This window comes from Leucopleurus acutus (genome assembly GCF_964270905.1).
Source record: "Leucopleurus acutus genome assembly, chromosome: 8".
NCBI classification, from domain to species: Eukaryota; Metazoa; Chordata; class Mammalia; order Artiodactyla; family Delphinidae; genus Leucopleurus; species Leucopleurus acutus.
Window position 1 is genome coordinate 60,449,046 of NC_139151.1, and position 15,707 is coordinate 60,464,752.

The 15,707-nt window shown below is 50.0% G+C and overlaps 2 protein-coding genes across 6 annotated transcripts in view; both read left to right on the forward strand.

Annotated features, from left to right (window-relative positions):
- Positions 1-12,255, forward strand: part of STIM1 (stromal interaction molecule 1) — a 194,594-nt gene extending 182,339 nt beyond the window's left edge. For 2 of the 3 annotated variants that reach the window (XM_082844565.1, XM_082844567.1), the window contains 6 exons: positions 1,370-1,537; positions 2,050-2,150; positions 2,429-2,664; positions 3,865-3,957; positions 5,780-5,849; positions 10,354-12,255. In XM_082844565.1, coding sequence (XP_082700691.1) covers positions 1,370-1,537; positions 2,050-2,150; positions 2,429-2,664; positions 3,865-3,957; positions 5,780-5,849; positions 10,354-10,870 — 1,185 coding nt within the window. In that variant the 3' untranslated portion in view covers positions 10,871-12,255. The remainder of the gene's footprint in view (positions 1-1,369; positions 1,538-2,049; positions 2,151-2,428; positions 2,665-3,864; positions 3,958-5,779; positions 5,850-10,353) is intronic. The other variant, XM_082844566.1, reaches the window with a different exon arrangement.
- A 1,516-nt stretch (positions 12,256-13,771) lies between these two features.
- The window catches only part of RRM1 (ribonucleotide reductase catalytic subunit M1), a 35,354-nt gene continuing 33,418 nt past the window's right edge, over positions 13,772-15,707 (forward strand). The window contains exon 1 of one of the 3 annotated variants that reach the window (XM_082844850.1): positions 13,772-14,041. In XM_082844850.1, the coding sequence (XP_082700976.1) occupies positions 14,023-14,041 (19 nt within the window). In that variant the 5' untranslated portion in view covers positions 13,772-14,022. Of the gene's footprint in view, positions 14,042-14,280; positions 14,435-15,707 lie in introns of those variants that run through there. The other 2 variants (XM_082844852.1, XM_082844851.1) reach the window with 2 other exon arrangements.

Sequence of the window (15,707 nt, forward strand, 5' to 3'; positions counted from 1 at the left end):
TCATAGCTTCAAAGTTTTGCAGCTACATCAAACTGCTTTTAATGTAGAACTTGATCCTACACTTCCAGACTCGGTGTATCAGCCTCTAAGGTATCTGTTCCTCATTTTAAATCTATAAAGCCAGGAGTGGGCCATATTATAGTTTCCTTTTCAAGGAGCAAAAACCAATTGATGCTTCATCTTGTCATTGGCTTTCAGAGGAATGAAGGTGTTCTGTCCTTAGCTAAGGCCCTCCCGGTCTATATTAGGCTCAGGGGAGGACCTCAGGCCTGCTATGGGATACTTCCCCAGTGGCTGAAGTTGGGCATGAGACTGCTCTCAATCTCTTTTCTCTGGGATTCTGACCAGCTAAAAGTCAGTGTTCAGATGGGGGAGTTGGGGATCATTTATACTGGTAGGCTGGGTGAGATAGAAGGAATTCAGTGAATATAATGGATTCTGTATATACTCTCAGATTCATGCCTAAGTGCTTTGTGACCATCTGCTTCATTTTATGCTCCTTGCTGAGAAGTCAGTGAGGAGGTGTCTGCTTACACATTGGTCCTTCCATATCTTGGCCTCTGTTGGCCATGTTAGGTATAAGCTTGCTTGTTGTTTTCTTGCCTTGTAGAGAGTGCCCATTACAGCCTACCCACCCATCTCAATGGGAGAATCACAGATAAAGTCTCTGGGCTGGAGGAGACTTTGGAGAGTATTCAGGCCAATCCTCTTCTGGATCAGCAATCATTTTGAAGGTCTTTCAGACATGAGCTCTTTACATACCTCTCATGACGGGGAGCTCACGCTCTCCTGAGATCACCCCTTCGCTTACAGTTTGGATTTGCATGGGAGAAAGCCTTACACTGATTGAGGTCTGCTTTAGGAAACACATGGTCACACAGCCAGTTGAGTGACAGACCAGGGACCAGATCATATTTCCAGACTCCCAACCAAATGCTTTTCCTGCCACATTGTGATGTCTTGAGTCCAGGAACAGACCCAACTGTCAGAAAGAAGAGGATTTATTGAGATAGCCTGTACCTTATGAGAGCAGGGAAGATTGCTGAGATTGGCTACATGATGAGGAGAGGCAACCAGTATGTGAGAATAGATTGCTCTACTCTGGCAGCAAAAATAAATAAATAAATAAATAAATCTCCATCTGAGTTCTGGTTGACTCTACTGACTGTGTGACCTTGAGGAGGTTACTTTCCTTCTCCAAGCTTGGTTTCTTGTATGTAAAATACAGAGAATAATCCTTGCCCCTTCTCCCTCTTGGGAGAGTTGTGAAGCTTAGGTGAGATAGAAGAAAAGAACTCTGAAGTATCATACAGAGGCATTGGAGAGGGTCTTGGTAGTAGTAAGGACTCACATCCTCTTGGCTACACAGGTCCGGGAGGCCTTGAGGAAAGCAGAGAAGGAGCTGGAATCACATAGCTCATGGTATGCTCCAGAGGCCCTTCAGAAGTGGCTGCAGCTGACACACGAGGTGGAGGTACAGTACTACAACATCAAGAAGCAAAATGCCGAGAAGCAGCTGCTGGTGGCCAAGGAGGGGGTGAGACCTGCCTTCCTGCTGCCCTCTTCTCTCCCCCCACCCTCCTTTCACCTGCCTTTCTTCCTCCTCTCTGCCTCTCTATATCCCTCCTGTTGGACACAGAGACATCCTGGTGTTGGGTTTTGTTTCTTTTCCTGATAATACAGTTTCTAATAATGTCTTCAGGCTTCTGGAGGAGGGAATGAGGGTGTGGGGCTACTCCCACCTGCCTTTTGGGAAAGATGAAGCAAGTGGAGGCAGGTAGAGGGAAGTCTCTGCTGGCCCCAGACTGACATGGGGACAGAATCCTCCTGGGGCCAGGATCCCTTTGCTTGTCTCATTGCCTCTATTTTCTTTCTTCCCCTACGCTTTTCTCTCCTGTTGCCTTCTGTTTTCCTTTCCCTTCTTGTCTTCCTTCTTCTTGTGCAGCCTAAGCTGTGCTAGGAGGAGGGGGAACCAGTCACAGAATAGCATTTCTCATTTCTCCAGCCTCTGTCCCTGCTCTTTTTAAGCTGAGGGCCTCATCTTTGCAGGCTGAGAAGATAAAAAAGAAGAGAAACACACTCTTTGGCACCTTCCACGTGGCCCACAGCTCTTCCCTGGATGATGTGGATCACAAAATCTTAACAGCTAAGTAAGTAGCCCCTGTTGCCCAGCTCTGGCGATGTCCATCCCATCCTCAGAGTTGGAGGTTGTCCAGGGCCTCCAGCCCTAACTCTGCTTCTTCACTGGTAGAGGTACAGCTCTGGTCTCGCGCCGCAGCCCTTGGCTATTTCCCACCTTGCTCTTAAGTTTATGATTTAATTGTGTTTCTTATTTACACATATCCCCCCAACTTGCTCCTCTGAGAAGAAGCCTCACTTCTGTTGGGGCTCACACCCATGCCTGCCATTTCCTTTCATCCCTCTTCAGGCAAGCTCTGAGCGAGGTGACGGCAGCACTGCGGGAACGCCTGCACCGCTGGCAACAGATTGAGATCCTCTGTGGCTTCCAGATTGTCAATAACCCTGGTGTCCACTCCCTGGTGGCTGCCCTCAACATAGATCCCAGCTGGATGGGTAGTACGCGCCCCAACCCTGCCCACTTCATCATGACTGACGATGTGGACGACATGGATGAGGAGATTGTGTCACCCTTGTCCATGCAGTGTAGGTGACCTCTTGGCTGGGGAGGAGGGAAGGAGCCTTTGATGTGCAGATTGAGAAGTTGGCCTCTGCTGTGCTTAAGCAACATATGGGGCAGAAACCAAGATGGTTTAACTCATGACCTTGGTTAGTAAAGCATAATCCGCATCAAGATACCCCTTTATAATCGTCCTTTTGGTGGTTTTCCCTTGCTATATATTCTGTTTACCCTATGGGTCTGTTGTGTTAAGTGTGTCTCCCTTCACTCTTTGTGTTTTTTTTAATCTCTTTATTCTCCTTTCCCCCCGCTCCTATCTATCTTTATAAAAATAATCTCCTTTAGTGGTTCATAATATAAAAATGGCATTCATTTTGACTACTTATTGCTTTAATTGGTTTTAATTTTATATTCCTTACTTTTAATTGCTAAAGTAGTTGAATGGAATGATGTCTCTTTCTTTTTGTTTTTTCGTGTGAGGCCCCAGGAAGCAATAGTCCCTTACGGTAAAAGAGCCCTAAATCCTCCAAGCCAGAAAGACATTCTCGTCCAGGAGGGATCTCCTGCACAAGCATGTCTGTCTTTCCACCTGAACTCTCGGCCATCCCCACCCTCTGTCCTGGGTCTTCCCTCTTCCTTTTCTCCCCTGCGAGTGGTAAGAGCTGAGTAGAGCAGAATTGAAGGAGACAGCACTCTGTGGGAATTCTTCAGTGAAGGAAGGGACATACCCCTTACTGACCCTGTTGAATTTTTCTCTGGATCAGAGGCTATTTTAGATAAATAGGATAGACTTTTATGGAAAAGCTCTTGTGCTGGGCCCATATCCCATGAGTGCAGAGGGGATGGCAGAAAGCTGGGCTGGGTTAGGGGCTCACTTTCAGAAAGTCAGATTCTTTAATCAGGCTGGATTCCAGCTCCAGACAGGATTTATTTGTAAGTTTCTTCAACGATAGTCTGCCTCTGGGCAAGCCTCTTCTTTCCCTGGGCTGTTAACTTGGCAGGGCTTTAGTCAGAGGCCCAGCGAGGCAGGACCCCTAGCAGGCAGAGCTTGATCTTGATGTATTGATCTAAAGGCTCCCATGTTCTCCGGGTTGGGAGGGACCTTCATTAGCTCTGAGCCACCCACCCCTTGCCCCCTGGCCCTTCCCTTATCCCACTGAGGGGCAGGGCGAAGCCCTCTGTAAATCAGATTCTCTTCTCCTTTTGGCCTGGCTGTTGGACCCTAGATGCTGCCTGGCTGATGGGGCGTAGGTTCAGTGACCGCTCTCTCTGCTCAGCATCCGCCGGCTCGGATGATCAGTCCCTCTGGAAATACCCGGGTTTGAGGAGCCCCTTTGGGGCTTTTGTTTTTCCAACTTTTGGGGCTAAACCAACACTCCTATCCCACGGGCCCCTTCTCCTGCCTGCATCCCTCCCCTGCCTGCTCTGCTATTCCCTCACCACGGTCCCTACTAACTTCAGGGAAGGGTTCGGAGGTGAGAAGAATCAGCCTGCTCAGCTGAGTGCTTGAGAGAGAACAGCCATGGTGATGGGAGGCTTAGGCTTCTCCTTTCAGCCCAGCTAGACAGATGTCCTGGCAGCCCTTCATCTAGCTGGGCTGAGATGAAAGAGGGAAGGAAGGATCCTCTTCCTCTTTTCTCCTTCTGTTTTCCCCTTCTGTCTCTCTTTCCCCGTCCCTATTCCATGCCTCCTCTTCCCCTTAAGCCTCCCTTTCATGTCTCGAAAGCCACCAGCCATAGAAGCCCTGGCTCCCTAGCTCTCCATCACCATGGAACTGTGCTCTCTTCCTGGTGGCCCTTCCAAGGCTTCTGCCATCCATGTAACCATGTCCTTTCTCCCATCTTTAGGGAGAAGGCAAGGAGGCCCATATATCAGGGTAGAGGAGAAAAAAACAAAGGTGTGAATTCTGTTTTCAACTGGAGCTGGGAGTGAGCCCAAGAGGGATGTTCTAGCACATCTCTAAGTTATCTGGTACCCACATACCCCTTCTCTGGGCATGGTGGCCTTCATCTTCCAAGAGCCTGATCTGCAGCATTGATCCAAGAGCTGGTTCTTTGTTGGGTACATGCTTATTAGAAGAAATTTGGATAGTAAAAAGAGTAAATGTGGGCATAAAAAGGTACCTGTAATCCCATCATATTGAGTACCTTCTCTTTCAGTCTTTTGTCTGTGAATTTTTAAATAATTTTTTTATGTGGTCAAGATAATGATAACCACTACCATTTATTGAGTGCCATGAACTGTGTCAGGTACTTTAAAAATATTATCTTGAAGCCTCAGGACAACCCTGAAGGATTTTGTAAATTAGGAATTAAAATAGGAAAGTAAGTTACTCAAGGTCACAGCTAGAAACAGAAAGGCCTTGTTTCAAATTCCTGTCTTTTTTATTCTATAGCTCAAGGTATTCCTTTTACATGAAATTTGGTAGCCTTTTGTTTTTCCTGAGCATTTTAATAGACTTTTTTCTATGTTTTAAAAATCTTCTCATGAGCAGCTTTTTTTTTTTTTTTTTTGGCTGCGCAATGCGGTTTGCAGAATCTTAGTTCCCCAACCAGGGATCGAACCCAGGGCCTGGCAGTGAAAGCGCTGAGTCCTAACCACTGGACCGCCAGGGAATTCCCATAAGCATCATGTTTAATAGTTGTGTTCCAGCAGTTGGATGTGTTATCATCTTCCTGTTGTTCCACCTTTATTTTTACTTTCATACAATTATTAATAATGATGTGATGAGCATGTCTGTGTATAAATCCTTGTCTGAGTTGTGAATTATTTCCTGAGTTTGGCTTTCTAAAAAGGCTGGTTCTTAGTGCCCTCCCGGACCTTGTCCCAAACCCCTATCCTACCCCGTCCTGCCTGTGCCCGCCCACTAACTGCCTTACCGTCTCCCTTCATAGTAATGTTGGCCCTAGGTCTGCTTCCATTGGAATTGCCATTAAAACTGACCTGGGTACCTCATCTTCAACTTCCCCTTCCTTTTAGGACCCCTGGTGGGAGGTTTTGGGGAGGAGGCGCCCCATTCTCCAGATTGGCCACTGAAGGCCCAGAGTGGTCTCCAGTAAGCATTTCTCCATGGGCAAACCTGCTTGCCACCAGCCCAAAGTAGGCTGGCCCTTCCTCACACTTTCTTCACTCTCCTTGCAGCCCCCAGCCTGCAGAGCAGCAGCGTCCGGCAGCGCCTGACGGAACCACAGCATGGCCTGGGATCTCAGAGGTTGGTAGAGGGCGAGGCTGGCCGCTTCTTGACAAGCCGGGTCTCTCTGCGGCGAATGCGCAGCCTTTCATCTGGACAGTCTTTCAGTTCTGAAGGCCTCGGGACCAGCGCTCCATCTGCCTCTGCTTCTTCTTCCTGCTCCTCTACCACCACCACCACTGCCACCACCTCCAGCACCATCACCACCACCACCACCTCCATCACCACCGTCCACATCCACCCTGTTTATTACCACCACAGCACTTCCTATTTCCTCCAGATGGAGCCCTACCCTGACCCACCCCCTTCTGACAGCACCGCTGTGATGCCTTGGCATTCAGAGACCTTGGGGTACCAGCTGTCTCTCTTCTCTTTCCTTTCTCCCTTCCTTGCCCCTCTGCTGCCTTTACCTCGGCCTTTGCCTGCTGGCTGCTGCTTGGTCAGCTGCGGGGGATGTGTGTGCGGTGGGGCACTTCTCCTTGTCCTATCCTTTCCCAGCCTGCGAATCCTCCTTAAGGTCAGCCTAACTCCCTAAGGCTTTCTTCCCTTCTCTGTTTGGGGTTTGCTGACTCTAAAAATGAGTAACAACCCCGCTCCCTCACAGTCCTATAGCACCTTGGCCTAAACTTTCACATCTGTTATCTCAATGGAGTCCTCACTTCCTTCACTCCCTCAACGAACATTTATTGATACCTACTCTGCCAGGCTCTGCTGGGCATGGGGATTCGTAGATGATAAGATACAATCCCAGCCATCAAGAATTGCAGTCTGGTCTGGGAGAGGTACATAAATGATTCTGGAACAGTTTGATAAGTGCTAAGGGGGTGTTGAAGAAGGAATGGCTAACAGTGTGAACCCGGGTGGAATGCTTCACAAGAGAGATGACATTTGTGCTGGCACCCTGTGTGCAGGCAAAGGAGAAAGTGTATTCTAGGCAGAGGAAACACATGCACAGGCATAGAGTTTCAAGAGAACCTGATCTACGTGTGGTTAGAACATTGGCTATGTGTTGGTGGGAAGGGGTAGCAGATGAGGCTAGAATGATGAGGGGTTCTGAAAGGACACGGGCTTTGGCCATTACCCTTTAGGAGACGGAGAACTGCAAAGGGGTTTTTAGAAGAAAGTGAATTGGTCATATTTGCACTTTAGAAATAACATTTTAGTGGCCTGTATAAAGGAAACAATGGGGAGACTACAGGAATTTGGAAGTCATTGCAGTAGGCCATCAGGGGAGGTAACAAGGTCTTGGTATAGAAACAAGAGGATTAATCTGGTAACTGGCTTTGAGGGGTGGAGGAGAGGAAGGAGTGTAGGATGATGCCCAGGTTTCTAGCTTGGGTGACCGAATGGATGTAGTACCCTTCATGGAATTACTCTTCAGAAGGGGGGGAAACAGATTTAGGGGTTTTGGACAAGCGAGGTTTATAGGTCGGGCCGGCATTAAAAACACTCACGTCTGAGAAGGAAGTTAAGGTTCTGAAAGGTTAAGTAATTTTCCCCAGGTCCCAAAACTAATTAGGAGCAGAACACAGACTAGGACTTGGCTTTCCATTCCAGGACACTGTCGGATATTTTTGGCCTTTCACAAGGTCTCAGTAAGTGAACTGTATCAGAACTGGTGAAAGGCTTTCTCCCACAGCCTGGTGTGGCAGCTGCAGGGACTTTCCCTGCTAATAGCTCAAGGTGATAGGCTAGGGTCAGATATAGTAGCCTTGACCTCACCTGAACAAGCTTAGAGGACCCTCAGGAAGTCCCTCTCCTCTGGAAGGACCTCTCATCTCTGAAGCTGTGGCCACGGCTCAATCCTGGTCTCTGGGTTGCAGCCGCCTTACCCTGTTGCTTCCTTTTGGTCCTGCCTCACTCTGGATGCCAATCTCTCTAGCTCTGCCCCTCGAATCTCTGGATAATTATCCTTGAAGGCTGTTCCTTTCTCTTTCACAAAAGGACAGCCTTTACTAGAAGCAGAGCTACTCATCTTCATCCTCACCCTCATCTTCATCTAAAAGCCTAGGCAGGGAGACTGCCCTTCCCAGTACAGATGGAGAGGACCGAAGTGGGTTGGGGGCACTAGAGGATGCTGTGAATCTCACGCTCCAAGGCCCAGGCTGAGGGCAGTGGGGAGGGAGGGTGGGGAAGTAGGTGCCTCTGCCTGGCCTGTTCACTACTGAATTTTCTTTTGCACCATGCATCAGAGGATCGTCTCTAAAGGCAAACAGGCTCTCTAGTAAGGTTAGTAGCTTGGGGTGGGAGCCCAAGGCAGCCCAACCTTTGGGGAGGGACACCCCTGACCTGAATTGTCTCAAAGACTCAGGGAGGGAAGGTGAACTTGCCTCAATGGGCCTTTCCCCTCCTATATACACCCAGGCTTCCTCCCAGGTTCTTTTCTTGCTTTGGAAGCCTCAGCTTTCATTGATGATGGAGGCACAGAGGGACGGGAATCATGACCAAATGGGGCAGTGGGCCAGGGGGAGTGAGTCTGGGTAGACCCCAACCTCTTGACCTCTCGTCCTTCCTTGGTATTAGAAAGGTGGGCTCCTAGGATCCTCACCTCCTCAGCCTAGAGGGCCCCTCTTCCCGGTGTGGCTGCCCCCCAGAATTTCCTTGGCACCATGCTCAGTGGTTCACACCTGTGTGGAAAAGGCAGGATACGGAGAGGGTCATCTTGGGACTTAGAGAAACAAGGACACATTTAGATTGAAGCAAGGACACCATCAGAAATATGAAAGCAAATATGAGACCGTTCATAAACACTAGAGTACGTGGCTGAAACAGTATTTGGAATGGGAGTTGGAGCTGGGATTGTTCTCTGCTATCCCCTGTCTTCAGCAAGGTACTGGCCCACAGCGTGGCTGCTTAATTGTTTCCTGCTGAGAATTAAACCTATAATAACTATTAGTCAACCTCCTGCTTTTGCCTGTTTTTGGAGCCTGGTGCCCTCCCTAATTTTTCTACCCACAGCCTCCTTCTTTCCGGGTCCTGCTGTGCTCTCCTCTCCCACTCATGACCCTTTCCCTTTGGTTTCCTGACTTGGATGTTTAAACATTTCCCTTAGCCCTCTCCTCTGCCTCTGCCATGGGTTCTCAGGCCTCTGGGAAAGGAGAAGGAGGGTTACGGGATTGGCAGGTGACTCCCATATCTACCCTCTTGTCTATAGAGGCAGGAGGTGTGGCGTCCAGAATTAGTTCGTGGTCTTCTTAGGAACAGCCAGCCCCTTAAAGGGTCTCGACTATCCTGGACTGCCTCTGTGTGTGCATGTCCAGTGTGCAGTGCCGTGTCCCCGTAGCTCAGCCTTGCAAAGAAACCTCTTGTGACTGGCCCACGGAAGGGTCTTCCTGCTTGACTGGCCTCATCATCTTCATTCCCACAATACTTTCTACATTTTCAAGTGCTTTGCCAACATATTTGGGCCTCCAAACAGTCTTGCAAGATAATTGAATTGGTGTTATCTTCATTTGGCCAAAATTGAGGACCAGCAAGGTTAGATGACTTGTCCAAGGTCATACAGCAAGCCTAAGGCAGAGATGGAAATTGAATTAGACCTTAGGACTTCCAGTGTGCAGCTCTTCCGAACCACTGCTCCTTAAAGGCCAATGTCCTGTCTTTCTATGCCTCCCTACGTTCTCCCCGTCTACAGAGCTCTGAAAAAGACCCCAGCCTTCCTGCTGTCAGCCAGCTTTGGTTTGAATGCTGAAACACTTCTCTGTGACCTCCTTTGAATCCTGACAGAGGGTTGGAAGAGGCAGCATCTTGGCCTTTTGGGGTGGGTGAGGGATTGTTTGCAAGGCTGTTCTTACCTTTCTCTCCCCAGGCTGGGTCAGGCTCACTTATTGCATGTGCCCTGTTCCTTGGGGCCTGGCCCAGACTGGATGTGTCCCAGGGGTGACAGGAGTAAATGGGGGAGGGAGGCATGGAAAATGGTGACTCAGAGAAATATACGGGTTCTGGGTTAGCTTAGGGTGCAGTTGTAAGAAATCTAGCCAGCTATGGAAGCAGAGATTTTATTGAGGAGGATGCCTGTGGCATTGAAGCCAATGGTTGCACCGGTTTAGGGCCTGGCCATTCATCAGGGGTGGGGCGCAGGCCTTAGAAAGCCCTTTGCCAGAAAGATAATGGTATAATGACATTTGTTTTTGATTCTTGTCTGTCTCTTCTCTCTCCATCACTTTTCCCTCTTTCTTTTCTTCTCTCCCCTTGGTCCTCCTTATATCTACCTGCTTCTCCTTTTGCTTTTCTTCCTCCCCAATTTTACTCTTTTCTCCTTATCTCTTCTCCAATCTATCCTTATTCCCTATTCCTTCCTTCTCTCTTATCCCGTGCTTATGGCCTGCTCAACTTCCCTCTGTTTCTCATTCTTCCCTCTTTCCCACCTGCTATTCACCCTATTTTATCTCTCCTGCCCCTCTCTCCATCCCCATTTTCCTACCCTGCCCTTGTCTTCTCTCTTGGCCCCTGTCTCCTCTTCAAATTCCCTCCTGCCCCCCCATCCTCTATGTGTCCCTTTCTTCCTCTCTGACCTGTCTTACAGGGATTTGACCCATTCCGATTCGGAGTCCTCCCTCCACATGAGTGACCGCCAGCGTCTGGTCCTCAAGCCTCCTCAGATGGTCCGTGCTGCAGATGAGGCTCTCAGTGCCATGACTTCCAACGGCAGCCACCGGCTGATTGAGGGGGTCCATCCCGCCTCTCTGGTGGAGAAACTGCCTGACAGCCCTGCCCTGGCCAAGAAGGCACTGCTGGCACTGAACCACGGGCTGGACAAGGCCCACAGCCTGATGGAGCTGAGCTCCCCTGCCCCACCTAGTGGTTCTCCACATTTGGATTCTTCCCGTTCTCACAGCCCCAGTTCCCCAGACCCAGACACGCCGTCTCCAGCTGGGGACAGCAGAGCCCTGCAGTCTAGCCGAAATACACGTATTCCCCACCTGGCTGGCAAGAAGGCCGTGGCTGAGGAGGATAATGGCTCCATTGGTGAGGAGACAGACTCCAGCCCAGGCCGGAAGAAGTTTCCCCTCAAAATCTTTAAGAAGCCTCTTAAGAAGTAGGCAGGATGAGGGTGGCAGTTGTGGGACAGCTTGTCCTCACCTGGTCTTCTGCCTCCCCTTCCCTCCCTTCCAACATACCTGGCCCCCAGCATGGGGCATGGGAGGGGCTGGCCCTGGGGCCTGGGCACTGTACATACTTGCCCCCCGTATCCTTGGGTCCTTCAACATTATTTATTAACTGACCACCATGGCCTGCCTGCCCTGCCTCCCTCCCAACCATGGGCTGCTGCTGTCACTCCCTCTCCACTTCAGTGCATGTCTTAGTTGCTGCCCCCTCAGCTCTCAGTCCACCTCTGGGGTCCAGCTTCTGTCTCTGCTGTCCCAGTTTTGAGGTTTGGTTTCTTGTTTCTGTCTCCTGCTTTTGGGCTCCCCCCCGCCACTCCCCAACTTCCCCTAGAGGCTAGGGGGGAAGAGAGGGGCAGTAACTTCTGACACCTGTTCCTCAGATCTCTTCCACCTCACCGACCATGGTTCTGTTTGCCCCAGACTGGGGCCTAGGACCTAATATTTGCAGTTTGCTCTCTGGGAGTGTGGTGGGCCAGAGGGAACCTCGGCCTGGAGCTCACTGAGGCCTCCAGGGGTCCATGGGGGAGTGAAACCAACTTCCAGAGAACAAGCCACTAGAGTTCTGAAGAGAGGCTAGGCTAGGGGATAGATCGGAAGAGACTTCTCCTAGTTGGAGGATGAGTGGAAGCCAGAGGTGTGGGCTACAAAGCAGTCACCTTTTCTCTCTTCTCTCACTCACACCTGCCTCTCTCTTATCCCCGCTCCCCCACCCTGCAGGAGGGTTTGTCTATAAGAGGCGCTGCCCAAATGCTCCCCAAGCCTCATTACTCCTGAGGCTCAGGACAGTGGGCTCCCATGGCCGTGGGAGCCTCAGCTATGATACAGGGCTCTAATGGGGCCTTGGAGCTGCTGGGCAGGATGTTGTCACATTTGAACCAAAAGACAGTTTAAAGTTGAAAAATGAAATCTCCTGAATTTCCCAAGTGCCTGCACTGCATACTTGCCCTGTGAGACCCCATTTTCATGTTACTGCATAGCCTGGGCCAGAGGCTCAAGAAGGACACAGCCGGTTTAGGGAAGGGGGTGGCTAAGGAAGATGGTGTAGGTCAAGGTGGCTGTGTGACCACTCCCCCGCCCTTCCCACCCTCTAGACAACTCTCTCCCTTCCCTGTTTTTGCAATGGCTGTAAAGGTATTTTCCCTCTGCGCCACTCCCTGCCGTGTCTTTACTCTGGGATCCTATTTTGGGCCTGGGGTGGGGGCACCTGGGGCTGGTCTTGGGAGGGTGCTAGGCTGCAGACTGCCTTGTACCCCCTGGACACCCTCACATGGGTTTTTCTGTGTTATTTCATAAGACTCTTTGAAGTCCAATAAAGCATGTAGGAGATTTTAACCTCTGCTGGCTTTGACTGACTCTCCTTGTGTTCTCTGTGCTCTTTGTGGCACAGCAGACAGGATGAAGAGACATTTCTCTGCTGCCAAGGGAAAGTGAAACTCTCCTACACATTCCCAAAAGCTCTCTGGGTAGGGTTACCAGATGAAATACAGGATACAGTAGTTGAATATTAGACAAACAAATAAATTTTTAGTATAATTATGTCCCATGAAATATTGGGGATACATTTTTTATTAGCTAAATCTGGCAACCCTATCTCTAGGCCATCTGACCCTATCTATCATATGGCTTCACTTATCACCTGTGACTGTTAGAATTACAGGCATAACTCATTTTATTGCACTTCGCGAGTATTGCATTTTTTACAGATTGAAGATTTGTGGCAAGCAAGTCTTATCAGCACCATTTTTCTAACAGCATTTGCTTGCTTCACGTCTCTGTGTCACATTTGGTAATTCTTGCAATATTTCAAACCCTCCACCAGCCAAAAGATGACCACTTGCTGAAGGCTCAGATGGTGGTTAACATTTTTTAGCAACAAAGTATTTTTTATTAAGGTATGTACATTTTTTTAATAGACATAATGCTATTGCACACTTAATAGACTACAGTATAGTGTAAATATAACTTTTATATGCACCGGGACACCAAAAAGTTTGTGTGACTTGCTTTATTGTGATATTTGCTATATTGCAGTTGTCTGGAACCAATATCTTTGAGGTACCACTGTACTTCACAGGAACCTTGGAACCACCTTGAGGGCAGTAAGGAACCAGTGAAAGGTTTTAGGGAGGGGATGCCACGTGAGATATCATAAAAATCAGTCTGCCTAGCCCAAATCGGAAGCTTCTACACCAGCCTTGTGAGTCATGTCTCACCTATTCTGACTCCCCACATTCGGTAACCAAGTCCTGTCCATTCTACCTCCACGAGCCACACCCACTGGATAATTCTAAAAGCAAATGGATCATAGCCCTGCCCTGCTCAAAACTCTGCCAGGGCTCGTTCCCATTTCCGTCAAGATAAACTCCAAAGGCCCTTGGCCTAGCAAGGCTCTCTTCCAACCTGACTTGAGTGCGAGATTTCAGGCCGCCCGAAGGGCCCTGGGGCCCTCCGGCTGCGGATCTCAGGCTAGAGCTCAGCTCGGACGGCAGTCTTGGGTTATCATCACGTAACAGTCTTCAAGACAAGAAAAAGCGGATGGTTGGGGTTTTGCTATTTCAAAAATACTCGAACCGCCCTGACTTCCGCGGGGCCTGCCGGCAAGAGAGGCGGAGCCACGCCTGGCCTGCCTCTGCGCGCTACGTCCGGCCGCGGAGCCCCAGATAGGGCTTTGCCCACACCCAACATGGCGGCCGAAGAGCGGCGTTCCCGCCGGGCGCACCCACACCTAACACGACCGTGGGAGAGGCGCCGTCTCCTGGGCCCTGCCCACACTCAACATGGCGGCTGTGGGAACGACTCTCTTACGCTAGGCCTGCCCGCCGGCCGCGGCGCTGGCCCCGTCGCATAACTTCCTGCGAGCTCTGTCGCGCCCCTTTTGCGTTGCGGCTGGCGGGAGCGGGAAGAGGATTCGGATTGCCTTGCCCTGTTCTGTGGAGGGAAAGTGCGCTCTGGCCCTAACGCCAGGCCCTGCACCCGAGCAACCCCTCGAGCCTGACCTTCCGCACTCTGCCACCTTCTCGATCCTGCCGGCGCGTCAGAGCTGCAGTCGCGTCTCGCATCCCTCGGCGCCTCAGCCACTAGCTGCGATGCATGTTATCAAGCGAGGTGAGACGCCGGGGAGGGGGCGGTGGGGGAGGTACGCGGGCTGCCACCGCCCTAGCAGTTAGCCGCGCCCGCCCGCCTCCGCCGCTTCCCGCGCTGCCGGCGGCAGCTTCCCGCCCTGTCACCTTCTCGGCCTCCTGCCCTTTCGTCAGTCTGTCTCCAACCCCCCTCTGACCTTTAGTCTGCGCCCCGTGGCTCTGCCATCCGGCCGCATGTCGAAAGGGTAACACCTTCCCTTTAGCGAATAGTAGCTGTGCGCGCACAGCTCTTTGCAGGCGGTACTTGATTCCTCACCGGGAGCCCCTGAGGTAGGGGTTATTGGGTCCGCCTCGCGGGTGAAGATACTGAAGCGCAGAGAGAGGTGCGGAGACTGCACGGTCACCCGGTTCGATGCTGGTGAGGCCAGGCTTCGAACCCATAGCGAACAACAGAGTTTTATTTGAAAGGCTTGGTCACCTGTCCTAGGCACGGGGGGATCTAGTGAAGCAGGGGCTCTGCACCCTACACGGGCACCTAGCAGCTTCCTGAGCTCTTTTGTGGGGTGAAAAACGTCAGGCTCAGATACAGACATCTCCACGGAGTTTGCCCTTCGTGAGGGATGTGTTGCCGTTTGCCCCAGGAGTGGTCCCAGAGGAGTTTGGGATCGGGACTGGCTTGCCTTACCCTTGATGGGAAGAGATATGGAATTAGAGTAGGGTGGCCAAGACATCTTCTGGCGGCGTGGGGGACCGGGAAGGGCCAGGGACTTGTGTTCTTCCTCAACACTTATTTCCCGTTAGGCTTGCTGAGTACCTTCCTTTGTGTCAGTCCTTTGCTTGATTCTGTGAAATTAATTATAAGAGGAGACAGACTTGCCTCCGGAAAAGATTTTATCAGGTTGGAAAAACAAGAGCAAAACATACTCTTAACAGAGAACCATATGGGACAGGTACGAACACGTTTTGAGTCGACTCTACTTGCCTCTGTTGAAGCAAAGAAGTTATTTCAAAATTGTAGGCACTTAGTGAACACTGATTGACTGATTGTTTTGTCCACTAGGCTGTGAGTGTTTCAAAGATGAGGACTTTATGCCCACACTTAGCACAGGACCTGCCATGAATATAGATGCTGATTCATGAGTGGATGAGAATAATTATTTTAAAATATAGGATATCATGAGTGTTGTGAGTAGGCAGGTAGTTGATTTGGTTGTAACTAGGTGGCGTACAGCTGAGAGATGGACAGTGGTGGACCTTCCTGGCATCAGTATCTTTAGAACATCATTCTCTGAATTTCCCAAGTCTCCCGTTTTAGCTGATGAGACCAAAGATCAAAATACGTAGTGCACTTTTATTGGTCCATACCTGTGAATGAGAGAGGAGCATTCAGTTTTTTAGACCTTTAGAAAAAGGTATGTAAGTATGAGGAGCCCTTACGATAAATCTGTAACAGATGAATTGACAACTTGTGGACTTAGATCTCTGGAGTGGGTAACACCTCTGTGTTGCATTTTTAACCTTTTGGGTCCACTTTCAAATACTGTGGTTTAAAAAGTACTATCTACAACAAACAAAAGGCAGGTCTTATTTTGTTTCTCATTCCTTCAGAGAACCTAATATGATCCAGATGGTTTGCTGCTAGACTCTGCCAGCCTTGTTTTTCTTTTCTTTTCTTTTCTTTTTTATTAGTT